Below are 26,878 nucleotides of genomic sequence, written 5' to 3' on the forward strand. Positions count from 1 at the left end.
CATCCTCCCCTCGGCTGCTTGCACACACTGACCAGCTCCCCTCTCGGCCTCCTCTTCTCCAGCTCAGCAGGCCCCGCTCGCTCGGCCTCTCCTCATACAAGGAAGGCTGCAGAGAAGCTGAAGAGCATCTCCTCGCTCCAAAGGAGAGGCTTAGCCCTCTCCTTTCCCCTTGGCCACATCCTTGTTGATGTGGTGCCACCTCACGCAGAGCTTTGATTACGCAGATATGAAACAACTAAGGAGTCCTCGGGTCTGTGGAGGGGACTGCACAAGTGCTAACCTCTGCTGAGGCCCTCGCTGCACCCCCTGGAAGCCCCTAGCAACTTTATCACGGACATTTCGGATCAGAAGAGCAACACAGGACAACCACACAGACGCGAGAGCTCTCCTGGCCTCCCTTCTAGGAGCTCATGGGTATCGCCAGCCTCCCATGCACCTTCCTGGAGGAAGTAACCGTTGCCAAAAGGAAGAAAAACAAACAAGAAACACCCATCCCCATCAGGAAAAGGCACCGAAACTCTGTGACCTCTACAGCATCCCAGTCCTCTCGCTCTTGTCTGCAAGTGCTGGACTCTCCGACCAGATGAATTAGGCTTCTAACTCTGAACCACCATTGGGAGACACTTTCCACCAAGCAAGAGAGGCTGAATGGTGCAAGTTGTGTTTGAGCCAATAAGAAGAACCATCTCTCAAGGGGTTTGAGGGACCTGATAGCAGAATACATACAGATAATAAAAATAACCCAACGGAGCTTCCCAGGTTCACCTTCCTTCCCGGCCAAGAAGGAGGAAAAGCTGCATTGGAATGACCTGGGAATCAAAGCACTCATCCTTGCTGCTCAAGGTAACTCCTGATATATTTATTCTACAGGTGCTCCTAGCCCATGTATTCGAGGGGAAAAACATCGTTGTTATAACCGCAATGACGACACTTGCCCAACGCGCAGGGTTTCCTCAGCAGCCCAAGGGCGACCAAGGACAACAGCGTCCGCTCAGGAGCTGCCAGTGCTGAAGCTCAAGATCTTCCTGGTGCAGCAAGGACCCAGCCTGCGCTCGGGGCTTGGAAACACAACCACGCTTCCATCACCACAAGAACCAAACGCTCCTTACAACGTGTTGCTGGAAGCCTGGGTCACACTGGAGGTGGAAGGGATGACAGCAGTGCCGTAGCTGTGAGCTGCTGAGATGTGAGCTCCTAATGCACCCGGAACGGTGAATTTTCCTTAAAACGGTGCATTTTCCTTAAAAATCATACTTTAATTTACACCCAGTATAATTCAGGTATACTTTCAATCCGTGTGCGGAAGCAGCATTTTCCCCCGCCACCCTCTGCCTCTTCAATATCTTAAGAATATAAATCATAATTTAGTCCTCAGGTTTGATAGCTTTCTTCTGCTCTTGCTTGGCATTCCAACAACAAGACTTTTTGAAAAGTAAATATTGTTGAGTTGGCAGAATGAATATCATCTCAGTGAAGGCTGCCACCACCAGAGCGAGCCAACACAAACACAGCGTAAAAACAAAACGAGGAAAGAAGAGGCAGCTCCACGCTGCACATCGCCGCAAGGAGCCTGCCAGGTTCGGCAAGCACATCGATTTCATGTATTTACAACAATCAATTGCTTTTGAGGAAGGCTCTCCAGACCATAGGGAAAGGCTATTTGTGCTCCAGAGGTGCGGAAAAGCGGTGGAGAGGGAACGGGAAAGAACAAGAACTGAACAAAAGTGTTTAGTGGTTTTAAGGGGTAAACACAGCAGTTGCGGCAACGTTATGTTTCAAATTCGAGCTTTGAAACTAGGCTGGCTTATTTTTAAGCCTAGTTTTGAACAGCTTTGTCGAGGCAGCCCTCTTCCTTCGGTGCCCTCCAGTCCGCCCCACGCTCCTCCACGGAGTCTGGGCTCATTCCTCGCTCATCCTGCACTAAAGCCATCGTGTCAAAAGCTCCTTGCCCATCTCCAAGGCTTCCCCGAGCCACACGCCACCCCCTTCGCCTCCCTTCACCTTATTTACCAGGGATTTTCGCCTTGTGCCCTCTCGCCCTCTGCAAAATGACAAAGCGGTCAAAATTCACCAACCAAACTACTATTTTTAGACACCTCAAAGCTACAAAACCCTGCAATATTCCTAACATTTCCATGGCTACACCCAGAACGACTTCATCTCCGCTTCCCTGTGGCACTCCGGGTGACTCCGAGCTCGGGATTTCCATGGCTCGCTGCATCGGTTCAGCTCCCGGAGCGCAGGAGAGCCCGGACGCACCGCAGCCAACTGCTCCCTCCTGCAAACCCGGGTAACCACCGGGATTTTCGTTTGCTCATTAAGCCTATTCCTGATAAAACACTTAACATTTTCCACTTAGTAACTAAGTGGAAACTTTGAGAGAAGCTCATTATCCTGCTTCTTTCCAGAAAGAATTTATTGAATATTGCTGACTTTCCTCTAGCCTCATTTCTGTAACTGAAATACTAAGGACAAGCAGAAATAAAGCTGCTTCGACATCGCTGGATTTTCCTCTGATCCCTCTTATTTCAGTCATTGTCTTTAGTCTTAGTCTGGATAGGCTATATAGATTTTTAGTATTTTATAGTTTTTGCCTTTTTTTGCTCCATGTATGACGATTTATGCTCATTAAAGAGGAGATAAGTGAAACTCTGCACCAAAGCTTCCTCAAATGAGGGAAATAAAAATCGAGACTCCAACAGAATTCTCAACACAAAGTTCCAGAAGACGCCAGTGAGTCAGAGGACAACGAGGTCTTCAGGAGGGCTCTGAGGCTCCAAAACGCAGTTACTGAACAACCAATTCCAGGGAATAAAGGATCACTTTATTTAACCCGGTTAGCTCGAAATGTGAACCTGGCTTAAGCAAACTGTAACACAAGCCCAAGCGCTGTCACCACACTGTGCACGCTGCAGCGCCAGGAGGTTTTCAGGGCAAAGTCAGGCCTCAAAGCTGGATTTGGGAAGGGCTCGGGTGCCTGCCCAAGGCCGGCAGGACTGTCCTTGGCTGCACCCGGACTTCCACAGCAAGGGCTGATGGGTCTTCCCTGCACAGCTTCCAAGGGAAGCTCAGTTTGTTAGGAACCGAAACTGGTTAATGCATAAGAGATAAAGGAGCAATAGGAAAATAACTTGTGCTGCTCTATGTGTTCCCAGGCGACCCAGGCGGAGCTGCCCAGCGAGGCAGCAGCGTTCCCAGGGACGGGAAATCCGCAGCTTCACCCTGAGCGAGGCCAGCGCCAGGAGCTGCAGCCCCATCCCAGGTGGATAAGGGTCGGACAACAGAGCGACAGGCTGAACTCGGCACAGAGCAACGCAGAGCCCCGAGCACGGAACGAAGCCCGTCGGAAGGGGCCGGACGCCGAGTGCACCAGGACAACGGATCGACCTGCAAGAGCCCTGGGAGCGTCTGCTCCGGGACGGCAGCACGGAGCAGCAGCTAAGGGAGCAAGTCCCGGTCGGAGCTCCTGCAGCAGGGCAGCAGTCGGCATCGCCCAGGCCGGGGCCTCGGGCGCCGCTCCGGCTGGCTCTGCCACGCGAGCGGGCGGCTCCGCGCAGCGCTCCCCACGCCGGGCACCGGCCGGGGAAAGCGGGAGCAGGGGCAGCTCTGCACGTGCGGGTTCCACAGGCACCCACAGGGAGCTCCAGCGGGAGCCCAACACGGGCCACCCTGGCCGACGGATGCACCAGGCTGTGTCTGCTGCTCCTGCACGGAGCTCCGGCGGGAGCCCGGCATGTGCAGCACCAGCCGACGGATGTGCCAGGCCGGGCTGCATCACTGCTCCCACACGGAGCTCCGGCGGGAGCCCAGCATGGACAGTGCCGGCCGATGGATGCGCCGGGCTGGGCTGCATCACTGCTCCCACATGCAGCTCCAGTGGGAGCCCGGCATGGGACACCCCAGCCGATGGATGCACCAGGCCGGGCCTCCTCGCTGCTCCTGCACGGAGCTCCGGCGGGAGCCTGGCACAGGCAGTGCCAGCTGACGGATGCGCCAGGCCAGGCCACGTCGCTGCTCCCGGCTGCCTCCCACCCCACAGTTTTCATCAACATGGGCAGCTAAAGGTTTCAGGGAACCATCCCTGTTCTCCGTCTCCTACGGGTTTCCAGGACAGTTTTCAGTGGTCTCAAACCCCGAGGTTTGACGCGTGGCTCTGCCCCACGGGGCCCCCACGCGCGGCTCTGCCCCACGCCAGTGCTTCTCGGCACCAGGACCGTTGGGTTTGGCAGGTCCAGCACATCCCTAGGGCCTCACACACAGCCTCCCCAAGGCCTTGCTGCCTGGGAAAGCAGCAGCCTCCGCAGCACTCGCAAAACTTCTCACACTGAATTACCCACAGGAGAGGCCACGGGGTCGGTCGGCTCCGCCGCTTTTAGTGGCGGGACGGCGCCTTTCCCGCCAGCAGCAAAACGAAATCCACTCTGGAAGGGTTGCACGGCTCTCATGCAAAGCTCGCAGCATCAGAACGCTGCGGACAGACGGTGCAATGAGGCTAAAATCCCATTCCGCATCAGCCACTCGCAGGCACTCGGGAGAAAAGCAAGCACGGGTACAATCTGTGGCAGTGCCCGCAGCTGGCGAAGCGCCACAGACCCTGCATGTGCCAAGCTCGGCGGCTCCAGGCCCCGCGGTCCGACGTGCCCGCTCCCCACACGCCCCCCCGAGCTGCTGCTGCTGCCTCCTCCTCCCGCCGCGCAGCCCCACGGCAGCGAGGGCTCAGGCCCCGCGCACGCTGCAAGGCTTTTGGGTCCCCTACGTTGCTTGCCTGCGCTTTGCTGCGTGCTTCCAGTTTCGCACGTTATAAAAACCAGCAGTAAGCGCTGCTTATTCACCGTCCTGCCCTGGTGACAAACCTCATTCTGTGGCATTTCCATGTTGTTACTTCCCAAAATAGGCACGAGCAGTTGCCAAGACACAAGTAGAGTCCGTCACCAGGAAACAAAATAAACTCTAAACTCCATCCTTCTCCCATCTACCGTGCACATGAAGCTGGAGCTGAAGCTTAGAGGCACTTAAGCCTGGCTTTAGAGCATAAGCTGGTTCAGACAGCGTGCCCGGCTCCAGGCCTGCAGAGGGAGAGGGTTCCTGGCTGCCTGCAGGCAGGTTGGATGCCAGGGGCAGGACACCTCCCTCCCACACTCTGGATGTACCCAACACCGCGCGCGGCCCCGCGGGCGCACAGCACCCGAGCGCACAGCGCCGCGGAGCACCCACCTTCAGTCGAAGTCACTTCAAAAGGGAGATATACTCCACGGACAGAGAAACATTTGGGTTACCGTTCCTGGAATACACTCGGCTTCAGGAAACTCTCTTCATCCAGTGCGAATTCTCCCTCAGGCTTCCTGTCCTGGAAAAAGAAAGTTATTATTAACCAAGGGGCACGGGGGGTCAGAGCCCGCGTCTTTCCTGCAGTCGCCCTTTCACCGGGGGACGGCGGCAGCAGGCGAGCAGGTGCCGGACGCCTGGCAGTGCCACCTGCACCAGTGCATGGATGGGCCCGCTCGCCTGCGCCCAAGCTGCCCCGTGGGGCTCTGCCCAGCGCCCCGGGGCTCTGCCGCTCTCTCAGCGCCCCTGAGGCCGCCCCGGGCTGCCAGGGAAGGCAAAGGTCCCTCTCGCTTGTTCTAGGCAGGGGTGCACCAACAACAGCCACGTTTGCCCCTCGATCCAGGCCCTACCGCTCCAAGAGGCGGCGAGATGCTCGAGGTCAGACACGGGCACATGGGGCTGGCCAGGGACGAGGCACCGAGGAGCCCTGTGCCACTCGGCTGTGCCCTGGCGCAGCGGAGCTGGGGCTGGATCTCGCTGCTGCTCCGGAGCCTCCGCGGGGTGCCGGCCTCGGGGGTGCCCTCAGCCTCACCAGGAGCGGCCCCCGCTGCCTCCGGCACCCCGCCATGGCACCGGGAGGCAGCGCCAGGGCCCGGGTGGGCGCAGTGCCCGCCGCAGAGGAGCGGAGCAGGCCGCGTGTACCCAGGGTACGTGAACATCACGCCCCGCTGCTGTCCTGCAATGCCTCCTACACAGCGCTAGTGACGAGGAGCTCAATCAAACCGTGCCCCCTTAAAGTCCGACCTTGAAGCCCCCAAACTCAAAGCATGCTCTGAAAACAGACTGAATGGTTCTCAAAAAAGACGTCAAGTAGTCAGATTTCTGGGGGGAGAAGGAAAGAAAGGAGAAAAAAAAAAAAAAAAAAAGCCAGATTACTCTGAAATAAAACTGAGAAAAAACACAAGCTTTTTACTCCTTAAACCGCTTCAAAAACAAACTTACACTTGTGGGTATTTGGTGTATTTCTGCTTAAAAGAGCAGCCCTGCGGAGCAGCAGCTGGGGCCCCAGGGGACAGCGGTGGCCCTGGTGGCCACGAGGAGCGATGGCCTCCCGGGCTGCGCTGGGGACAGCGCCGGTGGCAGCTGCAGGGCGGGATCCGCTCCACGTGTTCACAGACATCACGCAAACGCCGCCTCACTTGGGATACGGGTTTCTAAAACCTGCTCCAAAGAACTTAGTGCTTCGTGACAGCACGGCCAGAACAGCACGGGGCACACGTAGCTCGGCACTCCGAGGAGGACAAAGACGCCTCCAAGAGCCCTTCCTGACAACCCAGCAACCCTGGGATGCCCGAAGGTCCCTGTCGAGACGCGTGAGTGTCACCAAACGCAGAGCGAGCGCCGGCCTCGGCGCAGCAGGAGCTTCACCCGCGCAAACCACCTCACTCCCGCAAACGCCTCGATAGGGCTTCGGAGCACCCCGCAATCCAGCAGCAAGATACAGCCTCCAATTCCCAGGAAAACCAAAGCAAAGCAGTGCTGAAGGGGGTGCAGCTGGAGCCGCGTGCTGCGCTCCACGGGCACTGCAACGCTGGCCGAGGCAGCGCCCAGTGGGCACACAGTGGGCACACAGCGCCATGGCCACAAGCAGCACGTGGGAACAGGGATCTTGGATCCAACCAACAGAGCCACGGCCACCACAGGGCCCTGCGCAATGAAGCTCTGGACAGGTTACACCAACCCCTTGAAGGAACAAGCAGGAGTCCCCACGATGGCCGGCAAAGCCACCCGCTTGTGCGCTCCCGAGGACAAGCTCCAAGGTGATGAAGCCAGTGACACCCATGCTCCCCTGCACCCTAATTCACAAACAAGATGCAGAAGCTGCTTCCTCGTTTGGGGATCACCAGAGAAGCCCCCCAGGGACCACCACGATCAAGGCGACACCCACCCTGCAGGCTGCCTTCCCGGGAAACCAAGGGTCTTCACCGCCACGTGCCGTTACTACTCGACCTTGGGCGAGCAAGCGAACCGCGGAACACGGCACTGCTCACGAGAACCACGAATGCAACCGTCATACAGAGAACCAGGGCCCGAGAAGTCTCGTATTTATCTGCACTTAATGGTCCGCAGCCCCCAAGCAGCGACACAGGAGCCGAGCGCCAGAAACCAGGGCCCTGCAGTCCCCGCGGGGGCGGGACGCGCCAGGACCTCGCTCGGAGCCCTCGGCGCAGCCAAAGCCACAGGACTGCTGCTGATTCACTGCCACATACCCCATCCATTATAACACTTCCCTTGACAAGACGGGATTTGTTTCCAAATAGCCCAAATAGCTAATAATAGCTGCATGCCTTTCATGTGGAATGACACGCTTCCAAACCTATTAGCTCCAACACGCACATCAAAACGGCAGTCAAGAACGAAGGTCCAGCTCGTCTGGAGTTTAGCTTTAAACCACTGCACCAGTGAGGGGTGTTGCAGCTTTCTGGAGGTTTCTCCTCAAGATTTCTGTCCCTTAGGGACAGCAGGGCTAACAGAAGTCGCAGAGGCTCTGGAGGAACCCCCTCAGATAGAGGGGAGGCCAGAGGCCACAAAAAGCCCCGTGGGACCCTTGAAGGACAGCTGGTGCTTTAGCAGGTCACAACCAGCGTCCAAAGCAATCCTCGCTCCTTGGCTACCTCTGCCTTTTCCAGAGCCTCCACCTCAGCTGACACCCCAAAGCGCTGCCCAGTGCATCACAGCCACCCTCATCACAGAACCCTTAAGGGTGGAGGGGACCTCCAGGGATCCCTTCCCTGCTCCAGCAGGGACACCTGGAGCACCCGGGCGCATCCCAGCGCGGTGGCAGATCTGCAGAGCAGGAGCCTCCGCAGCCTCCCTGGGCAGCCCGTTCCAGGGCTCGGACACCGTCACTGTCACTACGCTGCCCCGAGGAGCCTGTGTCAAGAGAATTAGTGCAACGAGGCTGTGGCTGCCGTACAGTGGGGCTGGAACCGCGTGTCTGTGCCATGGGATTGCCGGCAGCTCGGAAGCTGCTGTATCGAAAGTTGAATGCTTCACATAAAACTAAATAAAAGGAATCAATCACTCCAAGAGCATCATCTACATCCTGACCGTAGATCTCTCCAGACAAAGATGATGATGGGCACCTGGGGATAAGAGTCCCACTAGCAGTTTTACCTCTATGGTACAAAAAGCAAAGAACCATCCGCTCGAGCATTCCCAAGTGTCTGGGGGCAGACACTGTCCTCCCAAGCGGGATGTCACTGTCCATAGCCCGGCACCTCTCTGACCCCTGCTAGGACCGAGCAGGCAAGACAAGCTCCAAACGACCAAGTTTCTCCCCCAGATGTTTCACTAACTGCCATGTGCCAAAGCCCGGATCATGGCACAGCGCCCGGCTTTGTCGCTCCCTCCTTTGCCAACACAGCCAGCAAGTTTTCCGGGATCAGTCGCAAGGTGCGGGGTTCAACATTCCCAGAGACCCCAGCTGCAAGAGTGAATAAACAGCAGAGCTCTCACAAAGCAGCCCGGACAATCGGATAAGTTAATGGGGAACCCTGTGCCTTAAACATCAGGCCTGGTGCTATCTTGTCAGGAGATGGACTGTAAACATCAACAGTGTCCCCTCCTCCAGCTCCCACCAGCATCTCATGCTGTTTCCGTGTGGGAACCTGCCCGTGGGCCTTCCGAGGCACTTAACACACGGGGGAAACCGAGAAAACCTCCAAGGAAATAGAGCAGGAAAACAGAAAACTGTGGGAACTAGAATGAGAAGAAAGGGAGAGGGAGAGGCCAGACCCAGCTATCATCCTCCTTCACATATGCTCTGGAATCCATGACTTCCTCAAGACAGATCTGCAGCTGCTCAATCCAAATTAAGTGATGCCAGTTTGGGAAAGAAGCAGGAGAGCTGGGCGCAGCGGCTTTGCAGCCATGCAAGGCCTGCATCCACAGCGCCCGGGCCCGCGACAGCGACGCTGCCACTGCCCCTTAGTCACAGGCAGGCCATCAAATACCGTTTAGGGGCCAGCAACTTCCATCAGCTCTTAGATTAACATTTTAATATAGATTAACATTTTAATATTACACTACTTCTCCGATGATAACAGTGGAAGAAGTCCTCTAAACCATGAGTGGAGGCACAGACCCCTCTAAGGGACTCTCAATATTTGCTTTTTCCTCTGCGGACGCCAGAGCTTATTTGCTACCCCATTTGACAGGACCCTGCCACTCGCTGAATATTGAGCTCAGCTCCCAGCCTCTCAGATTAAATCCCTGCACATCCCTCCCAAGAGCAAGGGCCAGCGCAAGGCACCTTCCGTACGAATGCCGAGGAGGAGCAGGAGCATCTTCCTCGCCCCTCGAGGCTCTCCGAGCGCTCTGCGACCACGGGACACAGGCAGTGACACTCGCGGCAGCAGGAGCCACCCGCTGCTATTTAAACCACCAGGTTTAGGGCGCAGAGCTTGGATGGAACCTTCTCTAGAGCCAAAGCGGTGTCTGCATCCAGGGCTGCTCTGCTCCGAGTTAGCCAGGAAAGGCCCTGGGAGCCGCTACGGACACGGAGCCACCTCAGTCATAGAACTAAACACAAGGCAAACACTGTGAAGGGGAGACTAAAGTATTTACAGCAATAAACAGCCCCAAAGGCACCAGAACTGCAGCCCACAGGCAATCAAGGGCAGTGTTTTGCTGTCAGAAGAGCTACTAAGAAGCTGGGAGCGACAATCAACCGCTTGCACTAGTTTGGAGGGCCCCAAACATAGAATCATAGAATGCTTAAGGTTGGAAGGGACCTGCAGAGGTCATCTAGTCCAACCTCCCTACACATCATCCAGCACGATCCCTACACAACATCATCCTACTGTTCCCTACCCAGCATTAATAACATCAAGAGCGTCACCGCGGAGCCTGATCTCAAGGCAGAGGACACTCACTGCAACCCCTTCTCGCCCACTACCCGCGTGCTCCTCATGCTCCCACACCAAGGCCACCGGGCAGCTATAATCCCTTGCAATAATCTATCAAACTGCTCAACTGAAAAGACAGAAAAATTGCTAAACTAATGGCTAATACTGCACTCACCCCCCCGGCTTCCACCCTCGGGACTCACCAGCACTGAGAGGCTCCCAAGCATGCGACAATTTGCAGTATCTCGAGTTTTGCCCGAGAAGCTCAGCTACCCGAGTCACAACCATCTACAGAGACGGGATAAACGTCTAGGGAAAACTCGGAGCGCTCTGCCGGCTCCAAGCCTCAAACAGAGCCGCAGGCAGAGCCGAGAGCCCCGATCCCGAGAGGCCACTCGTCCATCTCTGGTTTGACGTTCCCGAAAAACATTCCCAGCACGGAGACGGTCATTGCTCCCGATGCGAGCCCCTCGGCCTGGGCACCAGCCATCCCTGAGGATCCTCCTTTCCATGCTCCTCTGTACATAGCAAAATTAATTTACCCTCCACCAAGAAACGATGCAGTGAGGGGAGCTATAATCACACTTCAGCACAAGCCGGGGCCAGAACTTGCTAAGCTGGTGCACAGTTTGAGGCTCAGAATCCAGCCCTGCTGCTCCCAAGGCCATTCCCAAATCCAACACCTCCTTCCCTCTTTCCCAGACAGTCGACCACCCCGTGCTTTACATATGGAGCAGAAAAGGTCACGTCACAAGTAGGAACCAGTTACTATGAATCCCTACCCAAGGTTAAATACAGTCACCAGCATTGAACCCAGACTGTGTCTGGCAACCAAACATCAAGCAGAAAATGTCACCCTGTGCAGAGTTTAACTTCTGAGTTTTACTATAAAAACCTGCAGCAAACTGGACACAAGACACTGGCTCGGGTTCTGCAATGCTGCTGATCATCCAGCTAAATTCCTTGGATCTCATGTGAGAAAAAACACCAGTGCGGTGGCAATGGGGAGAGGGTTTGTGCTTTGCAAAGTGCTGAAGGGCTTTGCAAAAAGAAATCACACGGAGCCCAAGGCTGAGCACGTCTATGGCTGGAAAACACGGAAAAAAATGCTCCCCGGAACTTGCTATGGCCCTGCCTTGAGGCGGAAAGGAACTAATTGTAATGAAAATAGGCAGGTATAGAGGGTAGGAGGAAGAGCAGGCAAGCTGAAAGTGCTAGCGCGGAGCCTGGGCAGGCATCGCAAGCCTGTGTGAGGAGCAAAGGGCCGGGGCTGGCAGGACCCGTGGCGAGCGCGGGGTCCCGGCCCTCTGCTCCAGCAGCGTCAGGCACCGCAGGCCGCCCAGGACCGGGTCCCGCCGGGCTCCGAATGGAGGATGGAGACTCCGCCACCCCTCCGAGACGCTGTCCCAGAGCCGTGCATGGCGCTTCCTTGTGCGGGGTTTCCTCACATGCGGTGCATTTCGTACTCTTCTTGTCCCCACCGTCCTGCATCTCCTGCCATCCCGCTCTGCAGCTCGCAAGGTCGCAGCTGCTTCTCCTTCACGTCCATCCTTCTAGGCACGACCCAGCGGCAGGACTGGCCACGCTCAACCCCATGAGCAGGGCCTAGGTTTTGCACCACGACGGGGAGGGATCCCTGTACCTAAAACCATGCATAAATATCACTGCATTCTGCATTAGCTGCCTGTCCTAAAGCAAGAGTTTCAGCCCTACAAGGGCTCCAGCCAACCCCAAATCCCATTGCCTGGTCCTTGCCTGCATGAACGTCGCTGCTCCCGGAGCCAAGGTGTCCCCGTTCACAACGTCCCTTCTCGTGGTGTCCCTGCTTGGCAGGGAGCAAAGCCAGCCAGGCAGCGAGCAGCGCGGGGCGCTCGGCTGGGACACGCGTGACGTCCCTTGGGAGGGCTCGGATGGCCGTGGAGCAGCAGCCGCGTCCGAGGCGCGGGCACCGGGTCGCCGAGTTTTGCTCCACTGGCCCAAAGGCAACGCAGTCCGAGCCCTGTAATCCAGCACTGCATCCAGACTAACCAACTGGTAGGACTGTTCAACTTAACTTCCCTGTCTTAACAGATTCACTAAGAAAACACCTTGCCTCTGCCCTGCTAAACCAGATCTTACATTATTCCTGCGTACTATTATCACAGCTTCTACCTCCAGACACTCAGGACATAATTTCTTTCTCCTCTTTTTTTCCAGACATGCATTTAGACAGTACAATATATACTAATTTAATTAGCAAATCTGCAACTGAAAGCAAGCAAGCTCTGCTGGACAGACCGAATGAGGGCACTGCTTGGAAAGCTGCTTGCTTCACGTTACCGCTCTGACGAACGGCTGCAAACGGCAGCCCTGCAAAAAAATCAAGTCAGAAACTCCTCAGAGCAAATAAATAATAATCCTGCCTTGTTCGCAGCTCTGAAACACCACCCTTGTTCTTGCGTTTATGTCTACAAAGTAAATAGAGGTGAGAACGTTTCGTTTGTTTCTACACAGGCTTTTCAAGACGCCATCTGAACTGATAATCGTGTGCAAGATCCAGCCGAAAAACAGGAATTGCAAAAATTCCACGGAGAAGAGCCTTGGAATTTGGGTCGGACACGGAAGAACAAAGCAGACGTCTGGCCTCGAACGCACGGCATTTGTTTAGGTGGCAGAGGCCGCTCCTCCCGAGCCAGATGCAAGCAGCAATCCCCATTCAACACCAGCTTCTCAAGCGCCAGCTCTCGGGGAGCTCATTAACAAAAGTGTTTCGTGATTATCCTAATGAGCATTTGCATGCTATTTTCTCCGAAATTCAACCTGCAAAACAAGAGCTCCGAGAACATTTTTCTTTGCACTACCAGAGCAGCAGCTTTGCAAAGTAATCGGATCAAGGGGCTGGTTGAAGCAGGAGCGGCCCCGGCAGCCGGGCGCTCCGCGGTGTCGGCCCATGGGAGATGGGAGCTGCAGGTTCCACGGTCCCCGTTCACAGCATCGCAGCCTCGGCGACAGGAACACACGTGACGGGAACACACATGACGGGAACACACGTGGTCAGCTCCTGCAGCGACAGCTTTGGCACCAAGAGATGCGGCCGCGGAGCTTCCAGCCGCCTTGCAGAGCAGGCCAGCTCACCAGGAGCAGCCACAAGCCGAGCGCTCGGCCTCCTCTCGGCTTCCTCCTCCTCTTTATCACCCTTCTTTATCACCATTCATTACACAAGCAAACAGACACGCAGCGCTTCAGAGCTCGGAGCTGCCTGCGGAGACATCACCACACGTACGAGCCGGGCAGGAGAAGAGCAGAGGGTCCCTTCCCGGAGCTCTGCGATCCCGAGCGGCTGTTGGGGGACGCGGTTGTGCTCCCCGCAAACACACGGAGCCGGCGGCGTCCTGCCAGCTCGGGAAGGGCTCAAGCCCATGAACGAGCCTGGCGCGGCTGCCCCTTTCCGCAGGCCATGCGGTTTGAAGGGGCGAGGGGGAGGCACTGAGGGAGATTCAGAAAGCGGCTGGGCCCAGGCTCAGCCTTTACAAAGCCCGGCACCAAGGGCTCACACAAAACTATTGCTCTTTCTACAGACAGAAAAAAGCTTTTCTGCTTATTTTCCATTAAGCAGAAAAACGGTGCTCTGACAAGAGGCTGCTTCCGGGTGCACAGTCTGTCCTGCTCATTCCCCTTTCAACACTGATTTTCTTCGCTCTCCATTTGACAGGCAGGGCACCCCTGGAGACGCCAGTTCCACTGGGCACCGTTTCCTCTCTGGGACAGACTACAATAAGATGAGCACAGACAGGGACTGCCAGGAAGCCAAGGAGCCCCTTAATCCTTGTGTAGAATCCCAGCCCACAGCCTAGCAAGTTACCTGGCAATCCAAAGCGCAGCCACGGCCGAATCTGCAGGAGTTGGGAGAGAAGCAGCACAAAGCAGAGCGTGACGGCACTTTGCACCGTGGGTACCGGCCCCGAGGACGCTGCGCAGCGACCCACGGCTCCGCGCAGCGGCCCACGGCTCCGCCACGGCCAGCGCAGCACTCGCCACGGCTCTCGTTTTGTGCCGCGCGTCCTGCAGAACCAGAAACTTTTATTCTGCCGTTTACGTGAGGCCGGACGCGGGGCAGGCCCCTCGAGCAGCGCACAGGTCATTTGCAGCAGGGTGCCAGGTCCCACGGCGCATGGCAAACCATCCATGTGCCAGGGCGAGCGCATGGGTGCTGCAAAGACCACGCGCCACAGTGCAGCAGCGCGTCCCGCGGCGCAGCAGCTGCCTTGGCACCCAGGACACTCCACACACGAGCACTAGCTCGGGCAGATTCCATTCGATGCAGACGGGAGCCACTCCATCCCACCAGAGAGGCCCAGAGTGGCCGGGCCGGACGCTTGTCGGGAGATCGCCCAGCCCGGCTCCCAGCTCCGAGCACCATCTGCAGCCACAGGACCACGTCCAGGCCATCTGAACAGCACCGAGACCGGAGGTGCCACCTGCCCAGGGCCCCAGCTGCAACGAGCATCTTCCGTGCTCAGCTGCAAACCCCCTCTCCTCCAGCCTGGGCCGTTGCCTCTCATCCCGGCTCCGGGCACCACTGAGAAGAGTCTGGCCCAGTCTTCGTTACACCCTCCCGCTGGATATTTAATGACCTTAGCAAGAACCTCCCCAGCCTCTTCTTCCCCAGGATTCCCCATCTCCCAAGGGGGAATGGCGAGCTAGGCAGGTATTTCTGGAGCTCCCTCTCAAGGCCATTTCGCACTGCACTTCAGGATGCCGCGTCAGGCTCCTGAGGAACACGCTCTCGGTGCTCATTCTCCAGATTAAACATGGAAAATGTTTACAGCACATGGAAAAGTTTTTTGTTTGTTTAGTTTTGGGGTTTTTTTCAATCATGTAGCAAGGATTACAGCAAGGAGCTCCCCTGGACACACATTCATACAAGGCACGAAGAAAGGTGAACAAATAGCAGTGAAGTTTACTAACTACGTGGGGGGAAAGCTCAAGAAGGAAGATACCTCTTTCCAGACCATGAAGAAAAGATGTCCCAGATGTTTTCCAGGTAAAACAGAGTGGCACAGGGGCCAAGGAAACCCGCTGTGCAACAGGGAGAAGAAGCAAACCCACCAGGCAGGCAGGCACCTGCTGCCTTCTCCTGCACAGTAGCATCCCATAGACACAGGAAAACAAAATACACACACAACAAGGTAGATCTTATGGACACTCTCTTCACCAACCTTCACTTCTTTCTGACCTACCTAATCTCTAATTGAAAAGTTAGGTTTCTTTAACACGCACCATTCCAAAAAATGGGCCCCATGTCTGCCCTTGATAGGTGTGATATCTTTGACAGGAATAGGAAATTCAGCCTTATCACAGAGATGTTTTTCACCTGATATAACAGTTTCCTGCTGTGAGAGCTGCAGACACCCTGGAGAGCCAAGTCTGGGCAGGCTCGACCCTCCAGTGTGAAAGCTGCCAGGCCAGGCCAGCCAACTACCACAAAAATAGCCGCCCCGGAGCGTTATTCGACGCGCTCCGCATGCTTCACGAGCGGTGCTACCAGGGCTGGACATTATTTTCAGTAGGGTCTGTCACGAGCAATAAAGCCCCAAGCAGAAATAGCAAGATCTAATCGTGCCTTAGACAAGTATAGAGCCCCAGGCTCCCGCGATCAGGTAGGCAAAGCTGTTCACAGCTCAGTGCCACCCCTAAAGCCAAACTCACTACTAGGGTGAGAGGCTGTTCACAGAGCTTTGAGAGCAGGAAGACAAGGGCATAGTTCTGAGGAGGGGAACAAGCAGGGTTCCTGCAGCAGACTGAAGCAGGCCTTAGGTATAAGGACATAATTATGTGCAATAGATGTGGCAAATGACGGGGCCTGGGCTGAGCTCAGCAGCTCCTCGTGGTCGAGCAGCCCAAGCGGGGCCCAGGTGGCCGCAGCACCTCTGAACAAGGCCCTGCCGTCAGCCCAACCTTACCCGAAACAGCTGGCTCTACGGTCAGCAATAAAGAGAGCCGAGGGGCACGATCCAGAGCGGCCTCTGAAGCTCGGAGGAGCCCTCGCTGCAGCCTGCAGAAGCCCTGAGAAGTTTCCAGGACATGAATAAAACATCTATTCTAAAATATTTTTGCATAAAATGTTTACATAAATACATGTTCCGCCATCACTCTCCTTTCCCTTCTCACCTTCCCTCCCTCCATTTAGAGAGCCAGAATTAAGGGCAGAGCAGGGGGACGTGGAGCCCTCGGGCTCCTTGCGGCCCGAGGGACACAGAGCCCATTAGGGCTCCTGCTCCCTTCCCGACTGACGCCACTAAATTAAACTGTTGAGCTAGCTTTGGAGTTAGGCAGTATCCTAGTATCGGGCTTATTTAAATATATTAAGCAAAACCTGTGGAAAGGCCATAGTCTTTATGACACTATGGAACTGAAATGCAAGCACAGGCTCTTTTTTTATTGCTTCCTCTCCCCTGCATGCCCCGAAAGCAGCGCAGCCCCCCGTGCCGAACGGCCAGAAGCCGCTGCTTGGTCCAGGAGCGGGACAAAGCGCTTGGAGCGGCAGGAAGGGGCAAGGAGGAGCCGCTGCTTCCCAGGGCAGCTCCGCTCCGGGGGCCGGCTCCTCTGCACGGAGCTCACGGCTGCCTCCAGGTACCCGATGCTTCTGCAGTCCCCCAGCAAGGCAGGAGTCAAGCAGCGCCTTGTTTTCCTGTGCAGCGTGGTCCCTATCTAGCTATGCAGCCCAGCCCCGTGCCGAGGACGGCATTGGCACAGCCTCTTTTTAAATGCTGCGCTTTGAATTAAGATTCAACGCGGCCAAGCGCTGGAGAAGCTGCAATAGGTTAAAAATGGAAGAATGAGCTAGTGTAAGAACAGACTAAACTCGGAGTGAACCGTAACGTAATAGCACAAAACGGGACTTTTTTCTGGGTCAGGCAAAAGCATCTTCAGCCAGGCCCGAGCCGGAGAACGCGGGCACACAGAACAGCAGCTTCGTGGCAACCGAGAGCAAAGAGCAGCCTCTGAAGTTTTAACCTCTGCTTCGCCCGACTGCTAATGATTTAATGAGGTGAACAGTTAGATATTTTCGGCCACAGTTCTTTCTTGAGGAGATTCTCGCGCCCGGCCCCTCTGGGAAAGCACCCTGAGCGGCTACGAGCAGTCCCGAGGGGTTTCCAAGTTTCCCTCTAAAGCTTAACTGCCAAGTACAGGATTTGCAGTTTGCTTTGAGGATTACAAAGGCCGCACACTGCCGCTTTTAAGAGGGGCGAAGCAGACCCACGGGCTCCGGCTTCACCTCCCTCCGGAGCCCTCGGGACGCTCCTCTCCTCCCGGAGCAGCCGGGGCGCGGGGGCAGCTGCCACGCGGTATTTCGGCAAGGAATTAAACCTCTGGGAGGAAGCTGCTCACTGCAGCGGCCCCGCTGTCCCTGCGCGCGGCCGGCCCCGTGCCTGCAAACTGGGGCTGCCTGTGGTGCTCCGCAAGAACATCAAGAGCCGCCCGCTCCAGAGACACCCACTACATCACGATGCCCTCCAAAGAAGGGAAAATACCCGCCTCGCTCCTTCAAGGGCGGCTCGCCGAGCTGAACGCTTCACAGCCCCTTCTGCGCCCGCCTCCGTATCCACGCAGACACCGGGGCCCTCGGCAGGTCCCCTCGCAGCACCGACGCTGCGGCGCCGACCACGCCGCGCGGGAGCTGCACGTGGGGCCCTTCGGCCACGGGGGTGACACATCCAGGCCTTAAAGCACGTGTGTTTAGTTCCCTCCGTGTTTCAGGGCACCACAGAAACAGTCCACATGAACAGCATTACCTAAAGTGAGTTTTTCGTTCTACGGTTATAATAAATACTAGGACAGCCTAGAAGAAAAATCTTACATAACACAACAGAGCACCTGTTTGTTTTCCCTGCCTGGCACCACCTGAGTTACCTTTGGGAGACCGGCTTCATTTGGCATTAAAAAAAAAAGGGAAAATCCTTTGGAAGTTTCAGAGCCTGCTTGGGAGCTGAGGGGGCACTACCTGGATAAACAAGCCTCAGGCTCCGTTTGCTCTTCCGACCACAACCTAGAATTAGGTCCAGGTGATTTCAGGCCACGGTGCTGAGGTGTCAGGCCAGTTTGCCGTGCATTGCGGCCACGTGGGGAGCGGGGCTGCTCGGGCACGTTCCCGTTCCCACGGGATCCACGGGCAGCGCACTGCACGCTCACCAAGTCACCAGGTGGCACGGGGGACACCTGGGGCCGTCACGGCTGCGTGCACGGTCACGCGCCCGGGGCTTGGGGCACCAGCAGCTCGTATGGAACCTAAACAGCCTGAACCGGAACCCAGCACAACAACACAAGGAGTGGAGATTCTACAACAGAACACATAAATGTTTCTAATTATTGGAAATAGCTATTTCTTTTCCCAAACTTAATAGAGGAATTCAGAGATTGCATAAACTTTGGGAAAAGGAGCTAACGTCATCAGCGATCTTCTGGGGAAGGTTCAATTCACCAAGGCTCCCCATAGTGCCATACCTGGAGGTGACACCACCAGCATCTAAGTGACAATTTCTCACCATCATAAAACATTCTGCTCGAACACGGTGTTGCACCAGTTGCCGAGTTATAAGAGCTAGACTAGGCTGCACGTAACACCACGAGTTTAGTTAACTAGTCACTGGCAGGGCAGAGGCTCCGTTTGGGGYGAAAGTGCTGCAGACGGGCGCGTGCCGCTGCCCCGGGGCCCAGCACGGCCTCCAGCACCAACGGGATGTGCCACCACACACCGTCCCAGTGGGAGCACTCAGCACCCCAGCGGGCACCACCAGCCTCCTGCTTGGGGCAGCTTCTGCGAGGATGGACTCGAGACCACGAGGCCATGCTGGAGGTGACAGCGCAGAGCGCCCAGGTCCCAAGAGCAGGGTCKGTCGGTGACCGTGCGCGGCGGCCACGTTCCTCTCCGTGCCTGGCATTGGATCAGTCCTGGCTATCGCAAAATAAAGTTGAGGGAGAGAAGGTGCAGGAGGAGGCTCCCTGCCACCAGCTCGCTCCGCACGTCTGCGCTGCGCTCTGCACAGTGCCGCTCCGTGCTCAGCACATCTGCTCTGTGCTCTGCACATCTGCCCCATGCTCAGCATGTTTGCCCCGTGCTCAGCATGGCACCGCTCAGCACGGCGCCGCTCCGCACCGCACACACGGCTGCGCCAGCAGGAGCAGCTGCTGTGGCTCCAGCTGCTCCAGCAGGACCCCCGCACCTCAGCCTGTGRCTCCAGGGCCGCCCTTCCCCTGCCAGGGAGCCCACAGTGTGCACAAGGCGCTGCCGTGGTGCGGAGCTGCCTGTCCTGCCCGTCTCCCCCAGGAAAGGCCCAACGAGGCCCCAACACTGATGCACGCTGCCTGCCCCGCTCTGCGGCCCGACCTGCCATCCATGAGCGACGTCCGTGTTATTTGGGCTCCTTTCTGTGTTATTTGGGTACAGAGCAGGGGATTTGCGGGATGTTTAAAAGGCAGCTCTGCCCAGAGCAGGGCCAGGCTGGGCCCATCTGGCAGCCGGGCTCGGAGCAGCCAGCGGAGCCGGCGGCAGAGACGTCGCTGCAGCCAGGAGCTGCCCTCGTGCAGCAAGGCCTGCGATGGCCCTGGGCACCTTGGAGGGGCTCCTGCTGCCCCAGGACCCAGCATTCCGGGTGGGTTCTTAGCAGTCTTGGAAGGTGTCTGCTCTTCTCCGAACTCTGCTCCCATCTCTGCTCGTGGTACAGTCCTCCAGTCACTGCATCCGGCTATGGATACACAACAAGGGTTTACCTGTACAGCAAATTTTTACTTTGAGTACTAATTAATTTCATCTCACTTAAGTGGCTGTAAAAACCCAAGCTTATACTGAAATCTCAAGCACAAACTAATCATCGTTATTTGATCTTATAGTCTACCACTAAAAATATTTGAGTAGTTTTGCTCACCAACTCATTCCAATCTTTCCTTGCAGGTATTTTCAAGAACTACATCTGTAAGCTCAACTCAGCAAACCCGTTATTYGTGACAAACAGTGCGAGGCCTGACCCTGGGAGGGACAAGGCCAGCACTCCTGGAGGGCCACAGGCACTGCYGAACGGGACGATGCTGCCACGCTCCAAGAACCACAGAATCCGAGGATGGCTGAGGCTGGAAGGGACCCCCAGGGCTCCCCCAGCGCAGCCCCTGCTCCAGCAGGGACACCCAGAGCACCGGGCACCCGGGCGCATCCCGGCGCGCTGGCAGATCYGCAGAGCAGGAGCCTCCGCAGCCTCCCTGGGCAGCCTGGGCCAGGGCTCGGGCACCCTCCCACCAAACAAGCTCTTCCTCACGGSCACRTGGAGCTGCCTGCRCTGCAGCTTGGCCCCAGGGCCCCTTGGCCTGCCACTGGCCACCACCCACAAGAGCTYGGCCCTTCCTCCCTCCATCCTCCCCTCGGCTGCTTGCACACACTGACCAGCTCCCCTCTCGGCCTCCTCTTCTCCAGCTCAACAGGCCCCGCTCGCTCGGCCTCTCCTCACACCACAGCTGCTCCAGGCCCTTCCTCAGCCCTGTCGCTCTGCGCTGGCCCCTCTGGAAGCTCCATGTCCCTTGTGTCCTGGGGACAAGGTGCTCCCCAAAGGGGCAGGATCCCTCCCTGCCCTGCTGGCAACCGGAGAGCTCGGTGTTAGTTGCTTGAAACAGTTACTTAGGGAGCCTACAACCGACTGAAAACACAGACAGCAGAAGCAACAGGAAAAACTGGTAACAAAACAGGCAACTTGTTTCATAACAGGAAACAGTGGGTACAGTGCAACAGCAACGAGAAGAGTCAAACACACGCTTATTCCTGGCCTCGTACCTCTAAAATATTATGTGCCTTTCTGCAAAAACTGAAAACRTGGTATCCTCAAACCCATTCATATTTCGGTAAATAACTCAGCTAGAGCTCACYATCAGATGCCTGTGACAACCCCTACATCTAGTCCTAAGTGAACGGTCTTCACTGAAAGTACACGGAGGAAATTTGCCATCCGCACTCACTGCAGCAGCGAGCACGGGCCTCCTCAGGCCCTCTTCTCTCCAAACCATGAAGAAACACGCAGAACAACCTTGTCCTCCGCACCGTGGGCTTCCTATTTAATTTATAACCCAAACTAGGCACTCAATCACAGTGTTTTATAGAGATGTTAACCAGAGAGCGGCTATCTCAGTTGGATCTGGAAAACAGTGCAATATTTTTTGCACACTACATATGATGAAGACCTGTATTTGCTTCATGCTGCCGGTCTTGCATCGATGAGCCTGACAATTTTGAATCACTCGAAGGCACTGCTTCCAACCTCAAGCTTGTCGGTCAGCCAGGGAAGCGGAGGGGAGATGTGTGCRCAGGGACCAGGGCCAGGCCCAGGCGGCGTCCCACTTAGGCTCAGCCTGCCGGGCGCGAGGCGGTCGCGACGCAGAGCTGCCCCAGAGCCTGCCCAGCCAGTCTGGCTCGGCTGGGCGGCGCTTGCACTGCGCCCGTCTGCTCCGGTTCATCACGCGGGTGCCCCGTGCGGGCACGGGGCCGTGAGCGACGCTCTGCGCCCGTACGGGCTCTGTGGCACTGGGAGCCAAGCGGCTCCCGCCGACCCAAAGGGCAGCCCCCGACACGGGCATTTACAGCACGGACACCCCAACTTCAGCGCCAGGCCTCCAAGCCCCTGCAAGCGAAGGCAGAGGCTGAAATGCACTGCTAGAGAAAGAGCCTGAAGTTATGGGAGAGAATAAATAAATACATAACAACAACAAAAAGGACTTAAGAGAAGCTTTAGGATACACCATAAACAATGAAATGGTAAAATACTTAGAGAAAGCACAAGAAGGAAGAATCACAGAATCATGGAATCACTGAATCCCTAAGGGTGGCAGGGACCCCCAGGGCCCCCCCAGCGCAGCCCCTGCTCCAGCAGGGACACCCRGAGCACGGGGCACCCGGGCGCATCCCGGCGCGGTGCCAGATCTGCAGAGCAGGAGCCTCCGCAGCCTCCCTGGGCAGCCTGGGCCAGGGCTCGGGCACCCTCCCTGTCCWGACATTTTCCTTAAGTTCCTGGGGAACTTTTGGTGCTTCATTTTGCGGCTGTTTCCGAACAGGTCCAGCTCACTCAGCGTGAGGAAGARAAACAGATGAGCACCAAGGAAAACAATTTTCTGCACTAAAAATAAAAGTGCAGTAGATTCCCCAAAAATCCAGCATTTGGCATTTTCTGAGTAGTTAAGCAGTGCTGGTCGAGCACCTGCTGAAGCGGAGCTGGGCGCTGCTCGGGCACTGCACGCACTGTGCCCTGTTTGAGTGCCATGCGTGCCAGCCTGGCTGGCACCCTGCCCGGTGCTTGGCCCTTCCTACCAGGTCTGGTCACTAAACTGAGCACCAAGCACTAAACTGAGCACCAAGCACTAAACTGAGCACCAAGGTAAGGACGGGCCAGGGGTAGAGCAGCCCTCTACCCTGTGGGGTCCTGCAAGGGCTCGGCCTAGTCTGCGAGCAGCGCTCACACCAAGGGACAAACGGAGAGCACACGGTGCCGCTCCTCCTCCTCATCCTCCTCCTCCCCACGGCCTCCCCTGTGCCAGCTGTGGCTGCGCAAGCTCCCCAGGCTGGTGAGGGAGCTGACCCCGCTGCAAAGCGCTCGCTAGAGGCGGCACGAGCGCACGGGGAGCGCCCAAATCGAGCCCAGCGGCTGCGGGGTGCCCGAGGGCCCCGTCAAGCCCAGTGGCCACAGGGAGCCCCGAGGGTCCCGCGCACCCCGGTAGCCACGGGACGACTAGTCGGCGTTCACCATGTCTGCACCCGGAGCTCTCTGCTCTGCCCGGCGGGGGCAGCCTGCCCGTCAGCAACCCCAGCCATCCTAAGAAGCATCGAGCTCCCTGCTGCTGTGCGCCGGAGCGTGGAGCAGCAAAGGGGAAAGGTCCAGCCAGGGGAATCCAGCCCCTTTCACCCTATCCCACCCCACGTTCCCTGAAAAAACACACCTGTGAAAGCAAGAAGCTGCTGGAAAAAAACATGGGTTCCACAAGGTCACAAGGAACCAAGAGAAATCAAGAAATACAAATGTACAGAAGAGAATCTAAGTCACTTATTGCAACTTGGCAGCAAGTGTTGGGGTACACTGATCACACTTGACATAAATAAAACCATCAGAGGGAGAAATGGAAGACACCTGGAAAAGAAGCTTTTCCTCCTCCCTGCGGATGGGCGGCACTGAGGAGGCCGTGCCCAGACCCAGGGGCTCTCTCGGGCTTCCTCCGGGCAAGCAGCGCCTGCGCCCACCTCGGCTGAACTGAACCCAACTGAAACCGGCTTCATATTTACCAGCCTCGTTGCAGCCCACAGGGTTCTCAGAAACGAAACACAGGGCTGAGAAAAGCTGGCTGAATAAATGAGAGCAGTGCAGGACCTTCTAGCAGAAGAGCAGAGCCACCGGCGAGCTGAACGCAAACCTCTGAGCACAGGAATCAATATGTTTGGAAAGTTTCTTTGCAAATATTGCAGACTGGCTACCACCCCCCCAACAAAACATGAGCTGGTGAAAGTTTCTTATTTTGCATAGGTAGGGAAGCAGCTCAAAGCGCTGCCTGCCTTCCTTAAGTTCTTGAACTTTGCCGTTTACCGTGATGTTATTTTCTCACGCCTTCCGGTTTCCTCCTCGGTAAAGATAAGCCCGTGTCCCCAAGCACCCGCCAGCGACACGGCGGGGAGGGAGGCAGCGTTTGCTGCTGCATGTCACACGTGCAGTGCTCAAACCCTGCCAAAACACGAGCTTTTCTAATCATTAACACTCTTAACCCCGGCTAGGAAAGCTTCATTTCCTAAGCGGACCGTACCATGTATTTGAGTGAATTTCCCCTGCACCAGAATTAGCACTCGGGTAAAAATAACCTGAACACCCAGCGTCACTATTGGCTGTTGCACTGCTGGCTGCTTCAGCAGATCAAAACAAGGAACTGAGGAGTCCAGCGCAGAAGGAATTTGAGCACGGAGAGGGAGCAAAGCGTCCGATTAAAGAAGCAGCAGAAACCTGGCAGCGGGCAGGAAAGACAGCGTACTTTCGCTTCTAATAATAGGGAATCTAAGACAACCCTCGAGTTCCCTTTCGTTGCTAGCGCTGGTCACGCAGAGGCCACACTCCCCCGGGTCCCCGTACAACCCCACCGGCACACGGTACGCACAGATCCGAGCTGCTTCCCCAACCTGCACAGCAAGGAACGGCCCCCTTACCCTATGGATAGGGCTGGAAGACGGTTCCTCTGAACCCTGACTCCGTGTTTCACCACTTGGTATTGACGAGCGGTCCCCATCTACTTGAGGGGAGCAGAGCTAATAAACTTGTTTGCAGTTGTCTTGATATAAGGTCTAGCAAAACAAGAATCCCTCCCTAGCAAGGTCTCCACAGGGTCCATAAGCCACTTAGCTCTTGATTTATTCTCATCTCATTAACCTCATGGGTTTTCCTGCATTTATACTCCAGTTTCCTGGTTGTAATTGTACCGTTTTCAGACTCGTCTGCTATAAGGAGATACATTTCTGTTTCTTGGTATTGCAGTTGACCACGTTTTCCWCCCGTGCTTACTGCCCTGCCCCAGCTCTCGCCCTTCAGGCACCACCAGCGYGGCCTCCGAGCCGCTGCGTTGGGAAAACACAGCGGTCGATTACGGCCGCCGAGTTCCTTCCCCAACACATAACCATGGGGCTCTACCTCGGGCTTCTGCGGGCCACGCTAGCGGAGGCGGACGAGGAGAAAGCTGCTCCTGCCCGCGGAGGCTGCTCGGTGCCCCTGACCCCAGCGCGGCGCAGGGAAGGAGGGCTCTGCTTTCCCTCCTGACACCTTAGCCGGCAGCCAGGAACACGGGGCAGGAGAGGCTCCTTGCGGGGAGCTTGGGGAGACACGATGGGCTGCACTGGGGTTGCGCGGAGCCACGCGACYCCTTCCCTCCGCTCCAGCTCCGGATTCCCTGCTGCCCACCCAGCGAATCCCGATGCAGGGACACGGGGGTCCCAATGGTGCCCGTCCCAACGGGCAGCTCGGGGGGGCCCGCTGTCCCTGCACAAACCCTGCGTATCACAGGCCGTGCCACAAGCATCGGCAGCCACGAGGTTTCCGAGGGCAAGCGAAGGCCACCAACGAGGAACTTCACTGCTCCCAGAACAAAACCAGCACAGGTTTTTAAGCTGTTTTCTCTTTATTACCCACCCTTTCTTTCAATCTTCGCCCGTTTCTGAACCAGGAGCTTGCAAATTCACCCTGTCCCACCTACAAGGCAACTCTACATTCATGAAACACAAAYGCTCCGGTGCCCCTCAGGCTGCAACCAGGTGCTCAGCATCAGGCCCTGCTTCGTGCTGGGCACAACGTCCTAAACCCTCCGTCCCACACAGCTGCTATCCCCTGCCATGGAAGGGCTCGGACCCAAGGGCTCCTGCAGCGCCTTGGGCCTCCGGGCACTTCCAGACAGGACACTRCCTTGGATGCCTGGATTCTCAGGGAATTTTAGCCCTGGGAAAGCCCAGGAGTCCCCAAACGACTGCACGCTTCAAGCACATGACAGCAAGGCCCGTTTGGGATTTCAAGCGACTTTGTTCTTCTCCGATCTTCACGTGCCTTCTCCCAAGGGAGGTTTTGCTGGTAGCGCTTCGKCCGCTGCGGATCAGAACCCGCTCCTGTTGCGTATCCGACACCGTAACTCTGCCTACCGCGGCATCACCATCGGTTGCTATGGAAATTGCTACCCCACCATCCGCTGGATCTTTAAAAAAACAAACAAACCAACCAACCAACCACACAGCATGGAAAGCAAACAGCTTGCCCGGGTGCTTCTAAGCCGGGTAAATCTAAGCCGGGTACTTCTAAGTCAGAGCAATAGCAGCAGCCTGGACATTCACTCCCTCACCCTYGCGAGGGCCACAACACACAACAAATAAAGTCCTCCCGTAAGCTCTTACAYGCTTGGCTTCAAACACACGTGCAGCTCATAGCAGGACTGTCTCTAAAACCGCCACTTTGTTCTATGCTTCTGATGGGGAAAACAACTCTGCCATGGAAACCAGCCCGTCTTAAAAACACTCATTTTTATGCAGGAGACCAAGATATTAAAAAAAACCACCTCAAGTCCTTCCGAGTTGGCTCAACATCTCGCTTCCTATTTCTGTTGTTTTGGGCCGCACGAGGCAAGGCCGCGGCGCGGGACAGGGGTCCCACGGCGGGACGGAGCCGGTGCCGCGGCGGGGAGGGAGGCGGGCGCCGAGCCGCCTTCCCGCCCGCGGCTCCCGGGCCTCACGTCGCCGGTGCGGCGGCCGCGGCGGCCCCGGTGCCGCGCGGGGCGCCAGGACACCCCGGAAAGCGCCGCTCACCACGGGGACACGAGGCGCCGCGGGGAGCCCCGCGGGCACCGACAGGAAAACACAACCAGGAACCGCTGGGGCCTGGGGCCCGGGCAGGACCAGAACCAGAACCGGGCCCGGGCAGGGCCAGGACGGGCTTGGGGCTGGACTGGACCCGGGCAGGGGTCTGCGCCAAGAGCAAACCAGGGCAGGGACAGGGCTGGGCCAGGCAGCACCAAGGCCAGAACCAGGAGCAGGGTCGAGGCCCAGCAGGGTCGGTACCAACCAGGACCAAGGCCAGAACCAGGGCCGGGTAGGACCTGGACCAAGGCCGGGCAGGACCAGGGAGGTCCGTGGTCGGGACCGGGCAGGACCAGGAGCAGGCCCGGGCGCGGGGCCCGGTGCTCCC

The 26,878-nt window shown here is 56.9% G+C and overlaps 2 protein-coding genes across 2 annotated transcripts in view; one reads left to right on the plus strand and one right to left on the minus strand.

The window, feature by feature from the left end:
• PPP6R2 (protein phosphatase 6 regulatory subunit 2) overlaps window positions 1-23,146 on the minus strand; it is a 72,382-nt gene extending 49,236 nt beyond the window's left edge. The window contains exons 1-2 of the mRNA XM_026046529.1: window positions 23,124-23,146; window positions 5,215-5,347 (exon numbers count right to left, since the gene is read on the minus strand). The gene's annotated coding sequence lies outside the window, so the exon portion shown is untranslated. The remainder of the gene's footprint in view (window positions 1-5,214; window positions 5,348-23,123) is intronic.
• The window catches only part of DENND6B (DENN domain containing 6B), a 33,844-nt gene continuing 26,719 nt past the window's right edge, over window positions 19,754-26,878 (plus strand). Inside the window, exon 1 of the mRNA XM_026046524.1 lies at window positions 19,754-19,807. Within this exon, the coding sequence (XP_025902309.1) occupies window positions 19,754-19,807 (54 nt within the window). The remainder of the gene's footprint in view (window positions 19,808-26,878) is intronic.

The sequence above is a fragment of the Nothoprocta perdicaria genome, unplaced genomic scaffold (genome assembly GCF_003342845.1).
Source record: "Nothoprocta perdicaria isolate Ctin4 unplaced genomic scaffold, notPer1 scaffold_447, whole genome shotgun sequence".
NCBI lineage: Eukaryota > Metazoa > Chordata > Aves > Tinamiformes > Tinamidae > Nothoprocta > Nothoprocta perdicaria.